The sequence below is a fragment of the Phaenicophaeus curvirostris genome, chromosome 6, assembly GCF_032191515.1.
Source record: "Phaenicophaeus curvirostris isolate KB17595 chromosome 6, BPBGC_Pcur_1.0, whole genome shotgun sequence".
Classification (NCBI taxonomy): domain Eukaryota; kingdom Metazoa; phylum Chordata; class Aves; order Cuculiformes; family Cuculidae; genus Phaenicophaeus; species Phaenicophaeus curvirostris.
Window position 1 is genome coordinate 8,117,768 of NC_091397.1, and position 21,996 is coordinate 8,139,763.

The 21,996-nt window shown below is 42.5% G+C and overlaps 1 protein-coding gene across 2 annotated transcripts in view; it reads left to right on the forward strand.

Annotated features, from left to right (window-relative positions):
• The window catches only part of DPP6 (dipeptidyl peptidase like 6), a 568,651-nt gene that overhangs the window by 46,021 nt on the left and 500,634 nt on the right, over nt 1-21,996 (forward strand). The window contains exon 1 of one of the 2 annotated variants that reach the window (XM_069859303.1): nt 21,278-21,424. The exons of the other annotated variant lie outside the window; for it this stretch is intronic. Within the exon in view, the coding sequence (XP_069715404.1) occupies nt 21,374-21,424 (51 nt within the window). The 5' untranslated portion in view covers nt 21,278-21,373. Of the gene's footprint in view, nt 1-21,277; nt 21,425-21,996 lie in introns of those variants that run through there. 2 annotated transcript variants of the gene reach the window in all.

Genomic DNA, 21,996 nt, shown 5'->3' on the forward strand with positions numbered 1-21,996 from the left:
AATTCGCAGCCAGAGTTCACTACAATAGCTGTCTTATTCATCTTGCGCTTGCCTTCTTGGAAAGCATCATGCTGTCATGTGTGTCTCTGAAGTACATAAATGAAATAAATATATTGAAATGTTAAGATCTTTGACAGTGAAATATCCCCAGCCTCCTAATGCTGGAAAAGTCACTTCTGAAAAGTGTCTGTAAAAGTGGCATGTTAAGCCTGTGTGTCTTGGCTCCTAAGGGAAAGGCTCCCATACTTCTCTTACCTTCTAGCCCGGTACTTGCAGCTTTAGAGCTTGGTATTGTGATGACCATTTCATCTCACCAACATCAGAAGTAAAACAGACATCACCAGGAAGAACAATCTTCTTGGGTTCACCAGTGAAACTATGGTGCCCAGAGGAGATGTGATGGAGTAGTTGGATGTTCTTGAGTGTGTGATGCCTGATATGGAGTCCTCTTCACCAGTGATGGGTCACATTAACACCTATGCATCAGTAAGCTTTTCTGCTGAAAAAGGCAGAGAAGTTTGCTGTGATTTATGTGGCTGGTGGACTTCATGGAGCACTTCCACATGATCACCTGAGAAGCACTGTGATATTACTAAATTGGTATCTTTGCTAACTCAGTCTCATGTTAAAATGAGTTTCTAATTCCTCAGTATTACCTCCCTCAACCACAGTTTTTACAATAACAAAAATTGCTTATGTATGTAAGATAATGGAGCAAAATAGAAAAGGGATGAGATCATTATCTGGAATGGTTTGAGGCACAGAAAGGATTAAGGAGATGCAATTTAAAAAAAAAGAAAAAAGCTAACTTCTACTTTATAAGAAACTATGTTAAGTTATGCAAACCTCTTCTTTTTTTTCAGTGCATACATGAAAGCAAAAATATTATTTTCTTTGATGTTGCGTAAGACCCAGCCACTAGCAGTGTTTTATAGCTAGCATCTCTAGGAATTCATATTACTAAAGGAATTCATTTTTTTTCATGAGAAACATACTGTTGGCTGTACTGGGTAGGACCATGGGTCCAGTTTGTGGCTATAAGGACTTCTGCTGCTGACCAGTGTTGCTGTTAAATGACTGGGTTCAGCCACATCTTGCAGGAATGACTTAGCCTTCAGCAGACCCATGAGGATGTTTGCCTGATAGTGTCTGCTGCTGCTGTGCTTGCACACAACCTTTTCTAGGTCCTTTTCTTTTACAATACTTCTCGTAACCTGCATTCGCTAGTGACTTAGTAATCAATGCAGCATCTCTCCTATAGCCACATATTTTGTAATCTGCCTACACACAAACATGAGTGAAGCCTTACTTCTTTTTATTTCTATACATAAAACATGTTAAAATAAGAATTTTTTAGGTCCTTTGTCCTGCAGAAAACTCACCCATGGTAAAGAGAGGCACTGGAAAATCCAGAATCCAGGGAAGCAACTGTGGCTGTAAGGGGGATAGGCAGCAGAGGCCAAACAAGGCTTTTTTGTGGAAAAGTCAATTGTAACTTGTGTATCAGCGGAGGCTGTAAGAGGTGGTAGGTATCACTATGAACATACCTGAAAACTGGAGTACCTTGCTGTTACTGGGTAGCTACTGCTGTGCTACAGCATTTCTTCTAGGATTGCAAGTTTGGACTCAATTAGAAACATTATCAAAACGGAGAGCAGGTAGGTGGATACTGGGCCATGTCTGCTACTAGGTGGTTATCTTACTCAGTAGACATTTCTTCCCAACTAGACTTCACACTAAAAAAGAAAATTAGGGCTGAGCCCTACAGAAGCCTTTTCCTTCTCTGAAAAGGTTAAAAATGGACTAACCATAATATTTATGCTGCTTACATTTCTTTGTCTTTTTTTTTTTTCCTTTGTGTCTCCCTTTCCTTTTTTTTAATGCCCATATCAGCCATTGACAGAGGAAAACATCTGTCAGTCTAAGGTGCTGATGAATTGGATGGCAGATTCAGATAGACAGGTTGGTGTCCCTGACAAAATCAGTGATGTGAAAGGTTAATCAAAGGCATGTGGCTCATTCAGACTGGAGAGGCACCAGCTGGACAAATCATGAGATGGATTTGCTGAAAGAACATCACAGCTGAACTGGATGCGTTGGGTTTTTTCTTGCAGAAATGAGCTGTTCAGGTGGGCTTTCCTACCGCAGCCTCATTGACTGTGATATGGGGTATTTGCTTGAGTGTAAATAGTGTTTGTGCATGCTGATATGTGTGCTATAGATACATGTGTGTATCCCATTGTTGGCTCCATATAAGTCTTAGAGAAGTTAATGGTCTTCTGAGAGAGGATATCATTGATGATTCCTAATGAGTCAACAAAAAATTGGGTCCTACTGAGCACACTGGCTCCAGTGCAAGAAGATTTTTAATAATATGCTGAACTTCTAGCATGGGAATAGTTACAGTAGGTCGAAGTACATGCATAAACACTGTGCTGGTCTGAGTCACGTTGCTCAGCTGTTTGCAGGATGGAGACTGTAATGAGCAAGAGTGCTCATGGTAATAGTGGTGTTTGCCAGCATTCAGACATGACAGTGCTTTTCATCTAAGCATTTTATATAGGTCATGGTTTTGCCTCAGAAGGTCTTTTGCACAAGGTTACCCATCACACCACTGGCAGACAGGCAACTAAAATTTAAGTATCCTGATCTACAAGCCTGTTTCTGGAGTAAGTTCAGCTGATCCTCCCACAGTTTCCACTTTATGGATGGACCCACCACATTATGGATGGTGCCAACTGCAGTGCAACTTGGGTCCCTTTGGCTCTACGGTCATAAAAAGCCACTTTATAAGGAGTTACTAGTTGCCTCTTGGCTTCCATATCTCATACTGGTGAGTGTACTGGGTGATGGAAAGAGTGAGAAGGACCTCGTCTTCCTTCAGTCACTGTGAGTGGTGTCATCCCCAAACTTTTCCCTGTAGGCAAAGGCTTGTTTCTGGGGAAGAGTTATTGCTCAGCAGTCTCCTTCAGGTTTTAACAGGAATAGGCACCACCACTAAGTCCTAAGTTTGCAGCTTATCTTATAGAAGGAACGTTGTTTGAGCTAAAACTTAACTTCTCGCACCTCCACCTTTTGGCTGTGAAAGAACAAGGGCACACATATATGGAACAGTCTTTTAGAAGCAAAATTTGTCCTATTCAATTAATCTGGCCAGGACCATATAAGGCATTGCTGGGAAGGTTGTTCCTGCTGTGCATGGCCAACAACAGCAGTGTGATTTTGTGCTAGAGGCAAGAGGTTTTTCTAGAAGATTTATTCCTTCATATAACCCAGAACCCCATATTTTTAGACAACAGCAAAGTGAAAACCAAACTGCTTGAAGCATATGTGCTGATATGCATTTAATAAGAGTAGAGAGGCCAGTTCTTTATTTCTCTGTTTTACATGTGGGCAACATCCAGAAAATAGGTGTGTAATTACTGATTAATCAAATATTGGAATTAATGAGACAAAACAATATATTAATGGAAAATATTTAAACTGTATATGGTTACTTATCAGTTTGTTGGTTTTTTGTAATAAATATTGATTTGGCTGAAGAACCACTGAATGATAGGTATGATTGATGCTGTTTCATCTTATAAGTTCTGGTGCTGTAGGTTGCTACATATCTTTATAAGTTATCAAATGAAAGATAAGCATGTCTGAACATCTGCCGTTAACTGTCTTAGGAAGACTTTGAGAATATATAGGCTAAGTTTGCCCTCTACTGGATTGCAAAATTACATCACTGACTCTATGACCAGCTACAGAAGTTATGTTCTTATTATTCCCAATCAAGTTTCCCATTACATCATATAACTTAAACACACATCATCCTCAAGACTATGTAATTTTTGTGTCACCTTTGCACTCAGTCACCTTTGCTGTGTGAACTGTTCCATGAATTACTTTGTTAAGAGTTGTTCCTTTTAAAAGGGACTGTATACAGTGCTACTTTTAAATAGGGTGGGTTTTTTCTTTGGATGAAAAGTTTCTGCAGTGGGACTAATTCTAAACATCAGGAATAAATTAATATCTGATTGACAGGAGCCAGCTGTACAAACAGATCTGTTCTTTTCCCTCTAACAGCTTGTTTCTAGCAAGTGCTGGGGTCTCTTGCAAGCTGTATTCACAGCCAGGGAATAGACCCTGAGAGGCTGCAGCTCCTGTTCGTTCTTTGCCAGTCAGGCTGCCTGCTACATATTTACTGAATGCTTCTAGCATGGATGCAGCCATTTGCAGTCAAGGGATGAAACAATGCTGCATTCTGTTTCTGAGTATGTACTGCAATTTTGAGGCTCATTTGTTTTTTTGCTTTTAATGGTAGTAAAAACATATACCTGTCTGACAGACTGTATTTTGACATCAGCTCTACAAGGGTGATCCCAGAGTTACAAGGCCATGCCCATGAAAGCTAATTTTGCCTGTAATGTATCATAAGGTATATGAGGCCAGATGTTCATCTAATGTAAATCAGTGTAAGTTCTCTGAGCTTGAACGGAGTTGTATTGACTTGTGCTGGCTGAAGATTTGTCTCATTTTTAATGTCATTTCTCATTTTTGTTTTCCTCTGTTGGATGGGCTTGAAATGAAGGTTTATTGGCCTTATCATGCCGCTTCAAATTTCTGTCCTTGTTCATCATTTTTTGGACTGCCAGGTTCTGCTTTACTACCAGAAATGCCATGTCAAACATCTATTAGTAGCAAAGAGAAAATCAATGGCTACCTGGAAAATGCTCAGTAGATTTTTGTTCTAACCCTGTGTCCAGTTTTTACTGGTACTGAAAAAGCACTCTCCAGCTGAGTGGGACACTATTGTCACTATCTGTGGCAACACCAGTAACACATTATGAGCAGCTGATGGCAATTTGTAGGGCTGCTTTTACAGCATCCCTGTGGTTTTCCTTGGAGCCCCTAGCAGGAGTGTGAACCAGAAAGCCATGCTGAGACCTGTTGTGTAACAAAGCTGAGGTATTTTTGCTAGAAAGTTGTGTATCCACACCCTGGTGTGCTAGAAGGTTACTGTGAAAAGCTCTGAAACTAAAAAAAGCTTTTTCCAGTAGCACTGTGGTTTTCCAGAGCTAGCAGATTGCTTTTTTGTCATGATAGTTTTATATATGCATAACTTGAAAGAGGCATGGAGATTGAATATTATCTGAGCTGTCCACTAGTCAAAACTTAAATTTGGAGGTGAGGTGGAAACCACCAAATTTTAGAGCATCAGGTAATAGAAAAGGAGATATTTCTGGCTGGCTGATTTATTTGTCTATTTATTTCACCATCAATATTGGAGTTGAAGCAAGTCCCTGGGAAAATGGGATAGGCAACAAATGTTCAGTGGTGAAAGTTGTATGATAAATTAATGAGCCCATGGTTCTACAATTCATCTCAGGGACGACACCTCCAAGGCAAGTAGAGGAAAGTGTGACTGCTTGTGGTTGGGGAAAAAATCTTTTTCAAAAAAAGATTGTTGAACAGAGAGATCTTGAGTGATATCAAGAAGAAGAGAAATGTTTATGGGCTCTGGCCTCTTGGGTGGACTACAGGAGGGAAGTGAGATTGTGTAGAGAAAAAATCAGAAGGGCTAAGGCTCAACTAGAAATCAGATTGGCAAAGTCTGTGAAAGATAACAAAAAATCTTTCTATAAATATATAAATAATAAAAGGAGGACTAGGGAGACCATACAGTCCCTATTGGACGCAGAAGGAACAACAGTGACAGGGGATGAGGAAAAAAGGCTGAGGTACTTAATGCCTTCTTTGCCTCAGTCTTTAGTTGTAAAGAAAGTTGTTCCGTCTGTGTACAAACCCAGGAGCTAGAGGAGCAAAATGAGGCTCCCATGATCCAAGAGGAGGTGGTCAGAGCCTTGCTAGCCCGACTAGACAACCACAAGTCTATGGGGCCGGATGGGATTCATCCAAGGGTATTGAAGGAGCTGGCGGATGTGCTGGCCAAACCCCTTTCCATCATCTTCCAACAGTCCTGGAAGACTGGGGGGAAGTCCCACTGGACTGGAGGCTGATGTTGTGCCCATCTACAAGAAGGGTCGCAGGGAAGACCCAGAAAACTACAGGCCTGTCAGTCTGACCTCAGTGCCAGGGAAAGTCATGGAGCAGGTGATCTTGAGTGCTATCATGAAGCACATGCAAGAGAACCAGGTGATCAGGCCCAGTCAACACAGGTTCACAAAAGGCAGGTCTTGCCAAACTAACCTGATCACCTTCTATGACAAAGTGACTCGGCTGCTGGATGAGGGAAAGGCTGTGGATGTGGTCTTCCTGGACTTCAGTAAAGCCTTTGACAGAGTTTCTCACAGCATTCTGCTTCGGAAACTGTCAGCCTCTGGCCTGGACAGGCGCACACTCTCCTGGGTGGAAAACTGGTTGGCTGGCCGGGCCCAGAGAGTGGTGGGAAATGGTGTGAAATCCAGCTGGAGGCCAGTGACAAGTGGGGTTCCCCAGGGCTCAGCGCTGGGTCCAGCCCTGTTCAATGTCTTTATCAATGACCTGGATGAAGGCATCGAGTGCACCCTTAGCAAGTTTGCAGACGACACTAAGCTGGGTAGAAGTGTCGATCTGCTGGAGGATCGGGAGGCTCTGCAAAGGGATCTGAACAGGCTGGACCGCTGGGCAGAGTCCAATGGCATGAGGTTTAACAAGGCCAAATGCCGGGTCCTGCACTTGGGGCACAACAACCCTGTGCAGTGCTACAGACTAGGAGAAGTCTGTCTAGAAAGCTGCCTGGAGGAGAGGGACCTGGGGGTGTTGGTTGACAGTGACTGAACATGAGCCAGCAGCGTGCCCAGGTGGCCAAGAAGTCCAATGGCATCTTGGCTTGTATCAGAAACGGCGTGACCAGCAGGTCCAGGGAGGTTATTCTTCCTCTGTACTCGGCACTGGTGAGACCGCTCCTTGAATCCTGTGTTCAGTTCTGGGCCCCTCACCACAAGAAGGATGTTGAGGCTCTGGAGAGAGTCCAGAGAAGAGCAACAAAGCTGGTGAAGGGGCTGGAGAACAGGCCTTATGAGGAGCGGCTGAGAGAGCTGGCGTTGTTTAGAAGAGGAGGCTGAGGGGAGACCTCATTGCTCTCTACAACTACCTGAGAGGAGGTTGTAGAGAGGAGGGTGCTGGCCTCTTCTCCCAAGTGACAGGGGACAGGACAAGAGGGAATGGCCTCAAGCTCCGCCAGGGGAGATTTAGGCTGGAAATTAGGAAAAAAATTTTCACAGAAATGGTCATTGGGCACTGGAACAGGCTGCCCAGGGAGGTGGTTGATTCACCTTCCCTGGAGGTGTTTAAGGCATGGATGGACGAGGTGCTAAGGGGCATGGTTTAGTGTTTGATAGGAAGGGTTGGACTCGATGATCCGGTGGTTCTCTTCCAACCTGTTTATTCTATGATTCTATGAATCTAAAAAAAAAGAAAAAAAAAAGTATTTGGCTATTTGAATGCTGAGTAGGTAGAAAAGGAGGACCACTATGCCAGTGCAGAGCCATCTAATTGCTCTGACCAGGGAAGGTTCTCTCAAAGTCTAGGATGGCCAGCCTCATCAGCCTTTGATTTCTGGATGACCTCAGGAGAAGTCAAAGCTTGGCATTTGTCTCAGTAATTCCTTTCTTGCATGTCCTTGCTACTCTCTGTCTCTGTGGGGACTTGGTGCTGTGGTTTCTTAGGCTGGACAAATTCTGATTGCACTTGGGGGATGTATCTGAAAGCAGAAACCAGTGCAAAATCCTCAGATCAGGAGGTGAAACTGCACACAGGATAGCTCTGGTAAGTCAGGAGCTTCTGTGGTTTAAAGTTGGGTTTTTTTTAATCATTCCCAACTATCCCCTCTTTGCTGAAGTAGAACTGCAGGGAGGTCTCATAGGGGATGTCCTGAATCCCATGTTCCTTGAAATTTGAGATTTCAGGACTCTTTCAGATGCAGGGTGGCATAGATCTCCTCTGCAGGGAAGATGATACAGCTCTGCTTTGTAAGCTTCATGAGCAAGGCTGGTCCTGTGGGGCAGTACACAGAGTAGTCACCCAGTGTATGGACCCTGCTCAGTACCTGGAGGAGCTGGATGGTGTCTGCTGGGTGCAAGCATACCTGCAAATTCAGGCATTCAATGTAATTTTTTTCCTCTTCACTAGTGAATATTCAAGAATAAAATACATAGGTAAGACCTGAACAGTTGCATTTTTGCTGGGCAAGCTCCTTTCTTAACAGCATTGACATTACTTTTTGGCCTTCTAAGGAAAAGCCTGGAATAGAGCTAGTAGTATCCTATTTTTCCCATGGGTGAATCCACAGAGAAGCTAAGATCTGTGTCCTAAAAGACTTTAGGCACTTAATGTCAGGATTATGAGTTCACTAGCAGGCCTTAATTGCCCATACTCTCTGCTTATGGCCCAGGAGCTCTTTTTAATCTTGGACTCAGGTCTCCAGGGCTTGTCTGAGCTAGGTTGTAGGTGTCGCTGAGCCCAGCCTTGCCTCCTGCTGTCTTGGCACTGACTGCCCTCCCTGGATGCACCCCAAACTTACAATGTTGGTAGCTTGTCTCCAAACTGGTCTCCTGCTGGATCTTGCTGAATAGACATGGACATGCCCACCAATACACCTTGTTGATGGACCTGTTAGCACACTGGCCCTGTTCAGATGCTGTGGGACGGCGCTTTGTCAGTAAGGGGTTGCACCGTATCACCCTTGGTTCCTGTCTCATTCTTCCTTATGGAGCAGCCGTGCTTTTGCTGCTCCCTGGCACTCAGCCCCCTTGATGTCAGTGGGCCATTTATAGACATTTCAAAAACTAGCCCATGTCTTGCCTGAGGCCATGAAGCAATATCAGCAGACATGAAAAGTCTTTATTGAATCATCTTTCTTTTGTGCTGCATTGATCCTCAGTGATTAATAAGATTTACAAACTTATGTCCATTACTTAATTGCTTCTGTATTCATAAAAACGTCACAGCATTTTAGTTCCTTTTATATTTGAGGCTTAAACTATGTAATCTGTGGAGCAACATTCAGATTCACACTTTTTATAATATAAAACTGGTAGATGAAGGCATGAAGATCTTTCTTGTTAGCTCCAGCCTAAGAATTGACCACTGTAGACCAGAAGCTGTTTTAATAAAATATACTTTTGAAAGAGAAAATGGAGACAAGCAATGGAAAATTATTTGGGAAAATAAAAGAAAATCTGACATGGAGGTTGATAATTTTAAAAGGTGAGTAATTTCAAAGGGTTTGGGAGAATATGGGGAGAGAGAGAAGAGAAGTGGATCTGGACCATAAGCACATTGCACAGAAATTATCACGGCGTTGTGCAGCACCTCTCATACAGGACTTAGAACAACTCTATTTTTCTATAATGTACATGAAAGAAGAAGAAACACCTATGTCAATTTTACTTGTGCAGGAGCCTGGCTCTGATTTCTGTTCTCTAGGCATCACAGAGGTAGCTCAACTGGTAGTCTTCCATTTTTATTTTTAAAAACAATAGCTATGGCATTAGAATGAATCTGTGGGGGCTATAAAGGAAAGAAAGTAATTTCTCTTACATTCCATCATCTCACATCTAATTTATTCACTTCATAGATGCATAAATTCACACAGAATTCAGACTCAGCTGAAAACAGAGTAGATGGAGTATTTATTGCATAGGCAAGAGCAGCCTGAGGAACATCAGGAAAAAGAACACCAAAATGCATATTCTGAACTCCCATCTCATAAGCACCTTTGATTTCAAATTCTCTTAGAGAGGGAGAAATAGTATCAGAACAACTGCTTTAACAGGCTTTATGTTACAGCTGGCTGGAGAAGAGTTTCATCTTTTGTACCAAAAAGTGCCTACTTTTTATTTAATTAAAAAAAAGGCAATGATTTTAAAAGGGAGTAAGGCATAAAAACTGTAATGGCCAATCTCATGCAACGTTTAGAGTTATATCAAATCACTCCACTCTGATTTTTGCCCAGATTTGTAAGACCTGTTTTCAATACAGGAGCTATTTTCTTTGCATTCTGTAAAAACACTGAACACTTGAATTTCAAGGGCATAGCAAGCAGTTGTGTGGAAGTGCATGGGAGACAAATGAGTGACTGCCTGCCTAAGGTTAGGATCTCAATCTTCTAAATACAGTGGCAGATGTAGGAAGATAAATTTTGTCCCTCAGTAAAGTGCTGAGAAATTAATGTAATTTTCTCCCTGAAAACCCTTTCTAAGCTTTCCTCCTTAGCTCTTCATGATATTTGTGTGGGTTTTACAGCTCTTGGCCCTAGAGAACTTTGGGGCCCACCTATTCTGAGCTGGAAGGGCTGAGGAGAGTAAACCTGTAGGGTGGTTGCTGGTTGTTGGTTTATAGGCAATACAAGCACACAGCTTTGAAGAACCATGCCTACTCAAAACCAGGACACTTGTGTGTAGGTGTAAGTGAACCCAGGCCAACGTTGGAGGTCACAAACCCTAGTGCCAGTGGAGCTGCAGAGATACCAGTGAGATGAGGGTTGAGTGGTAATACACATGATTTCAGCTTTAGATTAATACATCTAAATTCCATTTATATCCTGCCTTAGGCCTTCAGGTTTTCCACTGGCCCCAATTCCTTTCACTCCGTGTATTTCCATTGAAGAACTACTGTGATAATATTCTCCTGACTCTGCCCATTTTGTTATGTGCTTGATCTCTGTGTCCTTCTGCAGCATGGTTTTGTTAAAATATTCTTTTTACATTTTGTATTTGCCATTAATTCATCCTTCAATTCAGTGACTCCGCTTCTATAATGCATTTTGTTTGACTTTATAAATGATAATTAAGATAGGTTCACTTTGTAAAATTGCAGATAGCTATCATAGGAGATGATAGCTTTTCATATATAAAACATGCAACTGTTTGTTGCAGAAGTCTTTTAAAATGTATATTTAGCTTGGTTAGTGAGAAATGGTAGCCTGACTTTTTTTCAGCCATCTGTACAATTGCACTAAGGGCTTATAGGACTTAACTTCTCTGGAAATTAGTGGTTTAATGCTTAATCAAACTAAATTTTGAGATGGAATTTGCGGGTTTTGATAAATAAAATTTTCATGGCCAGAATTTCCACAGAAACACTCATGTTTTCTTTTTGCTTGTGTATTTGGTTGTATTTAGAGGGCGGAAGGGAGAAGTTTTTGCTGTCTTTTATCATGCTTTGGCTTTTTGTACCCTTGTTTCTGGTTAAGATTCCTTGTGCAAGTTACATCATCCTTATCCAAGATGTGTGTATTACACCTGGTAAAGAATACAGTAGTTGAAAGGAAAGGTCATTTAACCAGGCCTATAGAAAGAGCTATTGATACATGAACTTCCATGATGAAAAACAGCGGCATTTCAAAACCCAAATACTCATGCAGAATAATTTGTTCTTAAAAAAATTCAGCTTAAAAATATATACTTGTCTAAAAGAGGTTTTAATCAGCTCTGCTTCAAAATGTTTTCTCTTACTGTGTTCCAAACATTGAACTTCATTGTTTCATTTGTGCTCATTTGTGCTGATATTTAAAAAATTAGGTTTGTTTTACAGCCATGACAAGGCAAGATGAATTTTGTGGAAAATGACTGTCAAATGGGGATGTAGTGTATAATTTGGATGATGAATTATCGGAGAGCCAGAGTAGCCTGTGTTGTGGTCATTTTATTGTTCAATGCAGTAATGGAGTTAAGTTATGTTTACATTTTCTAATTATATTTTGCTATGCAAAAAAATTATACATAAATATCTTGTTGCCAAACCAACCACTAAACTCTATTCCTCTCTCAGAGAAAAAAAATAAAATAAAGAGAACAAGCAAGACTGAAATAGAAAACAAAATAGATAATGAAAGCCCACTGAAATCACAGAGAGGCTCCAAGCTGCATTCCAGACAAGCATCCTGCTTTTCATCACAGTCATGGCCTTCGCTTGTCCACTGAGTCCACAGCTTCAAGTCTCCTTCTGCTAACAGCCTTGGCCAGTATCCCTTACTCACTGCTGCTTTGGGAAACACATCTTAAACCCCCTTGATTTTGGGATCAGCCAGGGAATGTGCATGCTAGAGGTGGTAGCACTCAAAAGGCTGCTTGAAATTATGCTCCCCTGTGCCATGTGCAAAGGAGCTATAATGACAACTCAGCGATCAGACATGCCATCTTTTTTTTTTTACAGACTACAGGAAAAACGTCTTTTTCTCCAAAGGGATAGCTCAAGCTTTGGTGCTGCTCTGTGTAGGGTAGTCACTTGGGAGCTGGGCGAGCTGTCTAGGCTGCTACACCTCTGAGGTCATTACAGAAAGGGAGGGACAAAATTTTGGGCGAAGTGGGTTTTTTCTCATACCTTTCGGTATGAGAATACCTCAGCAAGCTACTATATGCCTCACTGTATTGGAGCAAAACAGTACTACTGCTATTTGTTTATTTAAGCATACTGTGTCTGCCTAAGTGAACTGAGAGTCTAGAAAGGTACCACTCAAACTCCCTGTAATGAGCACCAGTAGCTTAATTTCCCAATTACTGTCAATGGATTTGGTTTATCAATTTATATCTATATGTCTTTCTAAGAGAAGGATGGCATAATCCTTATCCTTTTTTTTATGGGATTTCTAGAACTTGTTCTTTATTCCCTTCCAGGCATTTGTTGCAATAAACACCATTTTGCTCACTTAAATATCTGTTTCCCCACGTTGAAATGATTGCACCTAAATTAGACACAATAGGATGCATTAGAAAGCAAATTAAGATGTATTCATTTATGACACCTAGTAAAATAGATCTTATGACAATACCTTTTAATGAAAATAAATTCCAAGGCAGGTTTAAACTTTGGTTCTCCTGCCCTAAAGCTGGAAACCTAAACTGACATATAGAAAACTTAATGACACCTTTCCCAAAACTCCTTTTGCTTCCACTAGGAAAAGTGCTGGTCTCATATTAGGCAGCACTGAGTCTTTGATTGAAGGAAAAACGATGACGTAAGTTGTTCACATTCTAAAGTACCTTGCTTTAGAGCTGAAACCTGATAAGACAAATAGATCTTTGACTGTTCTTCCTAAATGATTTAGGCATTCAGAGACAAACTCTTGATCTGGACCCATCTTATTAACACTGGAAAAATGATTATTCTAGTGTAATATTTAGTATTACTGGATAGAAGTCAGGGCCCTACTTACTCTAGCATTTTATAAATATGATAAAAAGTAGGCCCTACTCTAGAGAGTTCACACTTTCATGTTGAGTGCTTGGCACAACAGAATTATGAAGTCCTTTACTTTGATGAACTCCATAACACCATCCTAACAACTGGTTCACACCAAGAGACAATACAGATTACTCGTAGGCATGATAACCGCTTCTTCAAAAAGAGTTAGGTACCTAATCTCAAAAAATTGAGAATTTCATTTTTTACTACATCCACCTAGGAAGAATGAATTACAATGCCTATACTGCAAGATTTGGTCATCTGCTGCAATGAAATTCCACTGAATGGTAAAGCAAAAATTATCTGTGCATGTGATAGGAACATCATCCAACAGCAAGAAGCATTAGCATTGCCCTCAAGGTGGAAAACTCAAAATGAATTGACAGGCTTATATCAACCTCTCATATAAAAAGAAGAAGAAATGCAATTAAAAGTAGTTTTATTTTGTTGAAACATTTTTGTCAGGCACAGGGTGTTCTGAGGTGATACAGATAATTAGCAGAGAAACTTAATCAACCGTATCACAATGAAAGAAAAAAAAATTGCTCTTCAATCAAAACATAGACCTACCTGATCTGAAATTAGACTGTTTCAGTATATCTTCCAGGCTAGAAGGTCTAGTTAAAAATTAATGGAATTTGGCAAGCATTAAATTATCTACCTAAAAGATCCTATACAATTTCATTAATTAAATAGAAATACATTGATATTCACAAAATAAGTTATCTGCAAAACTACTCTATTGAAATATTGTAATAACATACCAAAGGCAGAAGGCCTTCTGAGAAATGGGGCATCAGTAGGGTATGTATTGAAAAGGAGGTTCATTCATGGGTCCAGATTTTCTACTTGGCTAAGCAGTAAAAGAGCCTGACTTATGGTGGTGTTGCATATTGAAGGCAAGTTTATGGCTAGATCCTGGCTGTCGTGGGATTCAATGGCAGGACTTCTGTTGATTTCAACGGAATGAGCTTGCTTGGCTGTTAACACTTGGCATTTTCTTGGCAATACGTAAGATTTTTCTTGGTTCTAGGACTTGTGGGTTTGATATCTTTCCAACTGGCTAGAATCAGTCAGGAGTGAACACTTGAGTGAAGGATTCTTTGATGCTTTTTTGCCTTCTTAATATAATTGTCATTGAAAATGTAACTGTCAGAATGGTAGTGAAATTAAATTAAAATAAGTTCGGAGGATAAAATCTGTTACATAACAAACTTTCAGATGTTTAACACAAATCTGTCTATATTTTCATTCCAGTGTTAATGAAAAACCATAGCACATATGTTGTTTTTAGCATCTATGTTTTAGTTTTGCTTTTGTGTATTTTCATGTGTTTGTTTTTTAAAACTCTCAAGTACTTACTTCTGCTGTGAGAAGCTGGGTAGCATAGGATACTCTTAATTTCGAAAAGACAATGTGATCCATGATTAGGCACTGGAATTGCTGTAGTCCAGCTGGAAATCCAAAGTATATTTATTACAGGACTTGTAGTTTTTAAAGTATAAATAATAATTTCTCTGATTAACCAGAGGTGGTACTTGCCTGAAGAGCAAGGTCTCGTAATGTCTCCTATTAACGTTTTCCTGTTACCACTAGTGAGTCTAATGATTCTGCCCACATTTTCCTAGCATTCCCATATATTCAAATTTCACATGCCCAACCATTACGCAGAAATTATATTCTGAAAGCTTTCCTCCTACTCTGAATCCCTTAGCAACTACAACAATTTCATTCATGAAGAAGTAATTATTTGATTTCTGTATATTTTTAGCTTTTATTAATGGAGTTTAGAAGCTGATAATGTGAAAAAACAGAAGTTGTAAGGAGTATCTATGCTTCTAGCAGAAATCCTCTAGATTTTGCCCTACTGTCCTAGCCTGCAGCTGACAATTTTGCCTCATGCCTAGAGTGTACTATGGAGCATATCTGCTGCTTGTCTTAGCAAGAAATCTCACAGGCTCTGTAAGGACAGGGGCTCAATTGAGTCCCATAATTTAAAATATATACTCAGTCCTTCTACCTGACAAAGTAAAAATACATATCCATTAGTGCTATGGATCTTAGTTGACTTCTCTAATGCTTTTATGAGAGCACAGTGGATGTTTCTGTCTAGGCTAGTTGAGGAGTCAGTGTAACATGAAGACAGTGCCCCATGTGAGCCTGTAAGCTCTGAGGTTTATCATGGACTACACGAAAACAAGCTGGGGATCTCTGTACCACTGTTATGGTCTATTTGAAGTTGAATAATTCACTTGTGGATAATGGGGAGTTGACTGCATTCCAGGTATCTGTCCAGAGGTCATGTGTCTCAAGCCAAATCCCTGATGAATCTTGCAAATAACAGGAACACTTCCGTAAGTCTTTTCTCAAAGGCAACATTTTTCAGCTATGCTGTTGCAAATTCTAAAATTCAGTAGTTTCTATCATATTTCCTTCTTCCTCAGAACATCTGAGATAACATTTCCCTTTTTCTCAGATTGTTCTTTCCTATTTGGGTTAACAAAGATGCCTTAAGTACCCTCAAGTAGTAAGAGCTAGCAAATATTAACTTTTTTAACAGCAGCTGCTCTGTCATTATTCTAATTTCTTGAAGAATGAGGGATCCTCAGAAGTAATTTTTAGATTTATTTAACAGTGCATTTACTTCATGTGACTCTCCAACACCATCTTTTTACCAGAAGAAGCAATCACTGCAATTGTAAATACATGGGCAAAGTTCTAGCATATGATGAGTGATGGTTTTTCAGAACAGACTTGTAGCATGGCATGAATAACAGAATTTTCAAAATTGTCCCACTTGGGAAGGAAAAAAAGTTGCTTGCTGGAACTCTTTTTTTTTTTTTTTTTCTGTGTTGTACTACTAAATACCATTATGGAATATATTTAGTCTTGCTAAATCTCTTCCTAACTTGCATTAGGTTTCCACAAAATAACATGCAACCATTTCATTCGGGATATCGCCAGTCCCGTTCCTCTTGAATGTTGTAAGTGGACAGCAAAGCAAGTACTGCATATGGTCTCTATTTCAGCAGTTATCTCCTTTTTTTGGAACTCCTTAGACATCATCTGTAGTCCAGTTTGTGGCCCCCAGCAGAAGGCTGATATAAATTGTAGCAAGTTCAACAGAAACCCACCAGTACAGTCAGGGTCTGGAACACTTACCTTTCGAAGAGAGGCTGAGGGAGGTGGACTTGTTCAGCCTGGAGAAGAGATGGGTTTACGGAATCTGGTAGCAGCTTTCCAGTCCCTTGAAAAGGTTATCAAGAAGATGGAGCCAAGCTCTTCACATTGAGGCATGACAGGAGGATGACAGGCAATGGGCATAAGTTGAAACAAGACAAGTTCATGCTTAATAAAAGGAAAATCTTTTTCCCTATGAAAGCAGTCAACCGTCAGAATAGGTTGCCTAGTGAAGCTGTGTGGTTCCCATTCCTGAAGGATTTCTAGACGCCACTTGTCAAAGCCCTGAAAAACCTGGTCTGACATCACAGCTGACCCTGCTTGAGCAAGGGTTTGGGCGAGAGACCTCCTGAGGTCCTTCCTACCTGAATGATCCTCTCATCTCAAAAACTTGGGTTCTTCTTCAGTGTTTCAACTGAAAAGCACCGTCTTTCCTGGTTGCTTGACAGAAAGTGCAAATTGGACTCCTCTGATGCTCAAGCTCAATCTCTTGGTCTAATGAAACAAAGTAAACTTGCGTTTCCTTACGAAACAGTGTGCTGTGGATCTGGGTCTGATGAGGAATGGGGAGATTTTGAGGAGCAGGTGTAGCATGACTTGGCCTGATCTTAGAGAGCACAGTCTCAAAATTAGGCTGGAGAGAAGGCTGACCATACATTTGAGGGATCGGGCTGACAGGAAGAAGATGGGATCCTCACAAAAGGGTCTGACTGAGAAGAAGCAGCCATTTGTAACATTTTGAAAACACAAATTCTTTTATTGTGAAGGGTAAAAAGTACCCTTAAAATATGGAAATGAAATCCTGATGCTCTTAGAATTGACTTTTAGTAAACCAACTGCTGTATTTGTTTGTGATCTTACATCCTTAAAATATTTTTTCTTTAAAAATACTGAATAAATAAAGTCTGTGCTGTGCAGCCAGCTAATACTGTGTGAAATTAATTCTTGCCTTCTATTCAGGAGGACTGTTGTCAGGCTTGTTTGGCTACTGAGAAGGAAAGCCAGCATCACACGCATTGAATGGGTTTTATTTGATAAAATAAATTCTCCCACTCTCTTATCATCATAGCTTTAAATAAAGTATTGTGAATGGGATGTAAGCGTTGTAGCCTGTATTCCTTTTCAGATAAAGAAATTGAACCTCAGAATACTGAAACCAGCAAAGAACAGAATATCTGTAAGGCTGCTTTTTCATATATCTTATTCCGTGATGGATGTGAGAAAAGCACATTTCCTCAAAATGGCCTATAAAAGTGTTAGTGAATGAAGATGCCATGTTTGTTTCGTCATAGTACCTGAGATACGGAGAATATCTCTAGATCAGATATCAAGCGAAGCCTGTCTGAGTTCCCAGGGTTTTCCTCCTGGTGTGTACCTTGGATACAAATGAACAGATTGCAAAAACCCTTCCTTCTACAGGGTTTTCACTTAAGATCTTGCTGTTACGATGCAGCCGAGTTTCATCTGAACTTTCCCATGTTTATATCAAAAGTAACTCTACTGACAAAGGAGGTGCACTGGGACTACTCCAGTGAATGCAAAAGTAATGAATTTTGACAGTTTTCCTCTGATAAAAAGCTTGAAATGGTGATGAAACATTTTCATGTTTTCTTGAAGTTTCCTGGGCCAGATCTTTGACCTTAAATTCACAATACCCACCAGCAAACCTTCTAGCTGCTTAAATCATACTTCTTTATTGGGTCCCAGGGTGACTGGCTATTTCAGATCATCTTTCTGCACTCACCATTTTACCTCCGGTTCATAAAGAAGTTGACTCCTTGTTCAGTGAGAATAAGTAATTTTCATTTAGATGATGTGGGGAAAATCCATCAAGAAGAAAAACTCACCAGTCATTTGAAAGCTAGATGAAGAGCAGTCCAGTGGGCTTAATGTACTAAGGGAGTAATGTGGTAATATCACTTGTAGCTGTCTTAAGTTGTGCCAAAACTGAAGGACAGTTTCATTGACCATTTACAACGGAATCACCTGACAGCAGGTTGGGGTACAAATCTACAGCACAACTTAGTCTCATGCTTCAAGATCTGAGAGCAAGTTCCATCAGCCTAATGAAAGTGGTGTAGACATGAAAAATACCAGCCAAAGTCATGATCAGCAGAACCCGAAGTCTCTGGGAACATGAGGGATGCAGTTTTGGAGTGATCTTAGGAAGTGACACAACAGTTATTTGTTAAACAGACATTTTAAGCTGTAACAAAAAGCATCACTCAGTTCATAATGTTGTGAACTTATGGGTCACAGGATAATTTAGGCTGGAAGGGATACCACAATGTCTCTAGCCCAACCTCCTGCTCAACAAAGGTGGTTTTTTTGGTTGGTTTTTTTTTTTTTTCCCCAATGTCATTTTTTTTTGCACAGTATTGCAAAACAATGCCTTATTTCTTATGAAATCTCTGGATAATGAGAGTTCATGGCAGAAGTGAAAACACAGTAATGTACAAATGCTGGCTGAATGGAACCTGGTTGATGTCTAGTAATAAAAAAAAAACCAACTGGATACTGTCAAAGGTGAAACTAAGCATTTTGCATTTTGCCTGAACTTTAAACAAAGCTGTTTTAATTAATGCAATTGCTACAGTTATGCAAATAAAAATAAGCAAACCCAGTAACTGCATTATGACAAAGCTGAGGGAAAAATATCAAAAAACCCCCAACTGCTAGAGTTCAGTATACAGTAAGTAATTCTTTTGGTGTATAAAGTAATGCAGGAGGCAAACAGGACTAGTAACCGTGAAGTAGATAACAAATATTTTGTATTCATACATAATTAAAACACTTGAGGGTAAAATACAGAGATGCAACAGGAACTGCCTGATAAAACATCAAAACTGAAGTAAAGAAAGCAAGCGACAACTTGTTCCAAGTTTGAGGAACATAATGAAGAACTTACTGCTCAGGATGCACCATGAAAGCGGTATAAGCAGTTCCAAAATGAAGACAAGGAAGAAAATAATCAAGACCTGCAAGTGAGGGGTGACATTTTTGTAGAACAACAGTTCCCATCACAGGTGCATCTTAGGGGCACCAGCATCATCTGCTGTAGTTATTTCCCAGGAGTGTCTTAGGGTCTTGCTTCCCCATTGCCGCTGTTTTCAAGATACTGCTTAACAGCTTAGGTGAGAGGTTCTATATTTAAATATCTTTCAACAGTTGGGTGGTTTAATGAAAAATATAGCGTGAGGAACACTCTGGGATTGCACATACTGTTTCCTGTTTCTAGTGAACAGCCTTTGCCTATGAAATGAAGGTGCTATAAGCTCTGAAAGACCAGAGTTCCAAGTGCTCTAGATCGACATAATAAAAGGACCCATGGAAGGGTCTGCAGTTCCCCCCACTGAAAAATGAAAAGGAGAGAGTTACAGCTGTAGCCATTGGCTAGGTTAAACTTTGAATGACAAAAAGAGTTTCTGGTTTTTTTTCTTCTTGGTTTCCCTTCTCAGCTATTAAGGAAATAACTTTCTTCTTAGAGTTACTTCTCTCCTTTTGAGTGGGCAACATCTGAAGCAGTCCTGTTCATGCCAAATGAAATCAGCGGGCACCACATTCTCCTGGAGATGACTGCAATTACTCCTGATGAATCAGGGAGAGACAAAAAGAGACAGCTCTCTGGAAGGATTTTTACACACGTGTGCAGCTTGAGGTGTAAACCTTTGGGATGGGTGGCGAGGCCATGTCCCTCGAAAGCCGTGCTAAGGCAAAGAGGGCCCACGTTCCCACAAGAGGAACATCTTCCAGCTGCTGCCCAAGCCACCGGCGGGGACTGGCTCCCATGGAAAACCTCACACAAAAAAGCGTGGGCACCGCTAGCAAGGAGCGAAGGGCACGGCTGGGGCTCAGCCGCAGGCACATGCGTGGGCTGCACCCTTGCCCTGGCATTTCCAGCATCCCTCTGCCCGTTCCTGCGGGCTTCACCCCGCATCCTTGCGGGGATGCGCGGGGGTCCCTTCTTCTCCTGCTCCCGCAGCGACCCCCCATCCTGGGGGCTGTGGGAGGGCTGGAGGTGGTGGTCAAGGGCTGCGGGAGGGCAGGAGGCGATGCTGGGGGGTTGCGGGAGGGCTGGAGGCGATGCTGGGGGGCTGCGGGAGGGCTGGAGGTGGTGTCGGGGGGCTGCGGGAGGGCAGGAGGCGATGCTGGGGGGCTGCGGGAGGGCTGGAGGCGATGCTGGGGGGCTGCGGGAGGGCTGGAGGCGATGCTGGGGGGCTGCGGGAGGGCTGGAGGCGGTGTCGGGGGGCTGCGGGAGGGCAGGAGGCGGTGTCGGGGGGCTGCGGGAGGGCTGGCCGGGGCGCGGCCATGGAAACGCGGCTGGCGTTCCCCGCTCACCCGCGGCAGCGTTAAGTCCTATTCTCCTCCCTCTCTGCATCAGACGTGGCTTGGCTGTAGCCGGCGAACGGTTAACACCGGGAAAGGCGGCTCCTCTTCCCCCCCCTTGCCCGGTTCGTGTTGTGTCAGAAGCGTGTGCGACCACCCCCCCCCCCCCATCACTTTGGGAGAGCGGCGAGCCGGGCACAGCCAGGGGAGGGGGGCGGTCACCCCTCCACCCTCTCCAGCTCCTTTTTTATTTATTGCCCCCTTCTCTGCAGCAGCACGTCTCCAGGGGTGGCCTCGGCTCGGTGGGACCACCCAGCCCGGGGCGGCGGCCGGGCAGGGCCGGGGGGTGTGTGCGGCTCCGTCCTGCCCCTCCCGCAGGGCAAAAGCTGCATCTGGGTAGTGATGGAGCCTGGCTGCCCCTCTGCTTTTCTTGCCTCCCCTCCCCTTTGAAAGGGGTTGTTTTATTTTTATTGCCTTTTTTTTTTTTTTTTTTGGTAAAATAGACCTTGAAAGGGTGGGGAAGAAAAGAAAAAAAAAAGCAAGCAGGCACCCTCCCCCTCTGCTGCTCGTAGTCCCCTCCACTCCACACCAAAAAGAGCCATCTCAAGTGCACGCCAGTTCTTCACTAAAGTGATCCAGCCGCTGGATTAAGTAACTCTCTGAGAGCAGCACACGCACACACACGGCAAAAATGAAGGAAAAGGCAATGTTTCAAACGGCTAAAATGCAAGGGAACATGATGGTAAGTGGCTGCTGCTGGCGCCTTCAGTGACTGTGAGTAAGTGGCGAGGCTCGGGCTCGGTGCTCCCCAGACCCCGCGGAGCCGGGCGAGGGAGCATCTTGGCTCAGTTTCCCCTTCCCGCAGGGGATGCGGAGGCTGCTGGGGTGTCCTCCCCGCTTTGTGAGGGGAGCTGGGGGGGCTCCAGGGCGAGGGCTGGGACTGGCTCCGGGCACAGCGCTCCGGCACGGCCAACTTCGCCAACTTGGTGGCCACGATGTGTGTGTGTGTGTGTGCGAGCTGGGGGTACCTTGCCTCTCCTCCGGCATCACTAGCGGAAATCTGTGCCTTGGTGCCATTTCTTTTAAACGTGCTCGGGATGCCTTTCTCAACCACCTCTTCTCCCCTCGCTCCCCGCTGCTCTTAAGGAAAGAAAAAGCCAGCTGCTCTCCCGGAAGAAGTGCTGGTTGCCATCTTGTGCTGATGGAAATATATTTGTGTGTTTTGCCTGCTGATTTGACCCGGGGGGTGCTGCGGGGCTGCCCCAGTGCCGGGGGTGCGGGGCGACCCGCACGGCAGAGGAGGAGCCCCGCGGG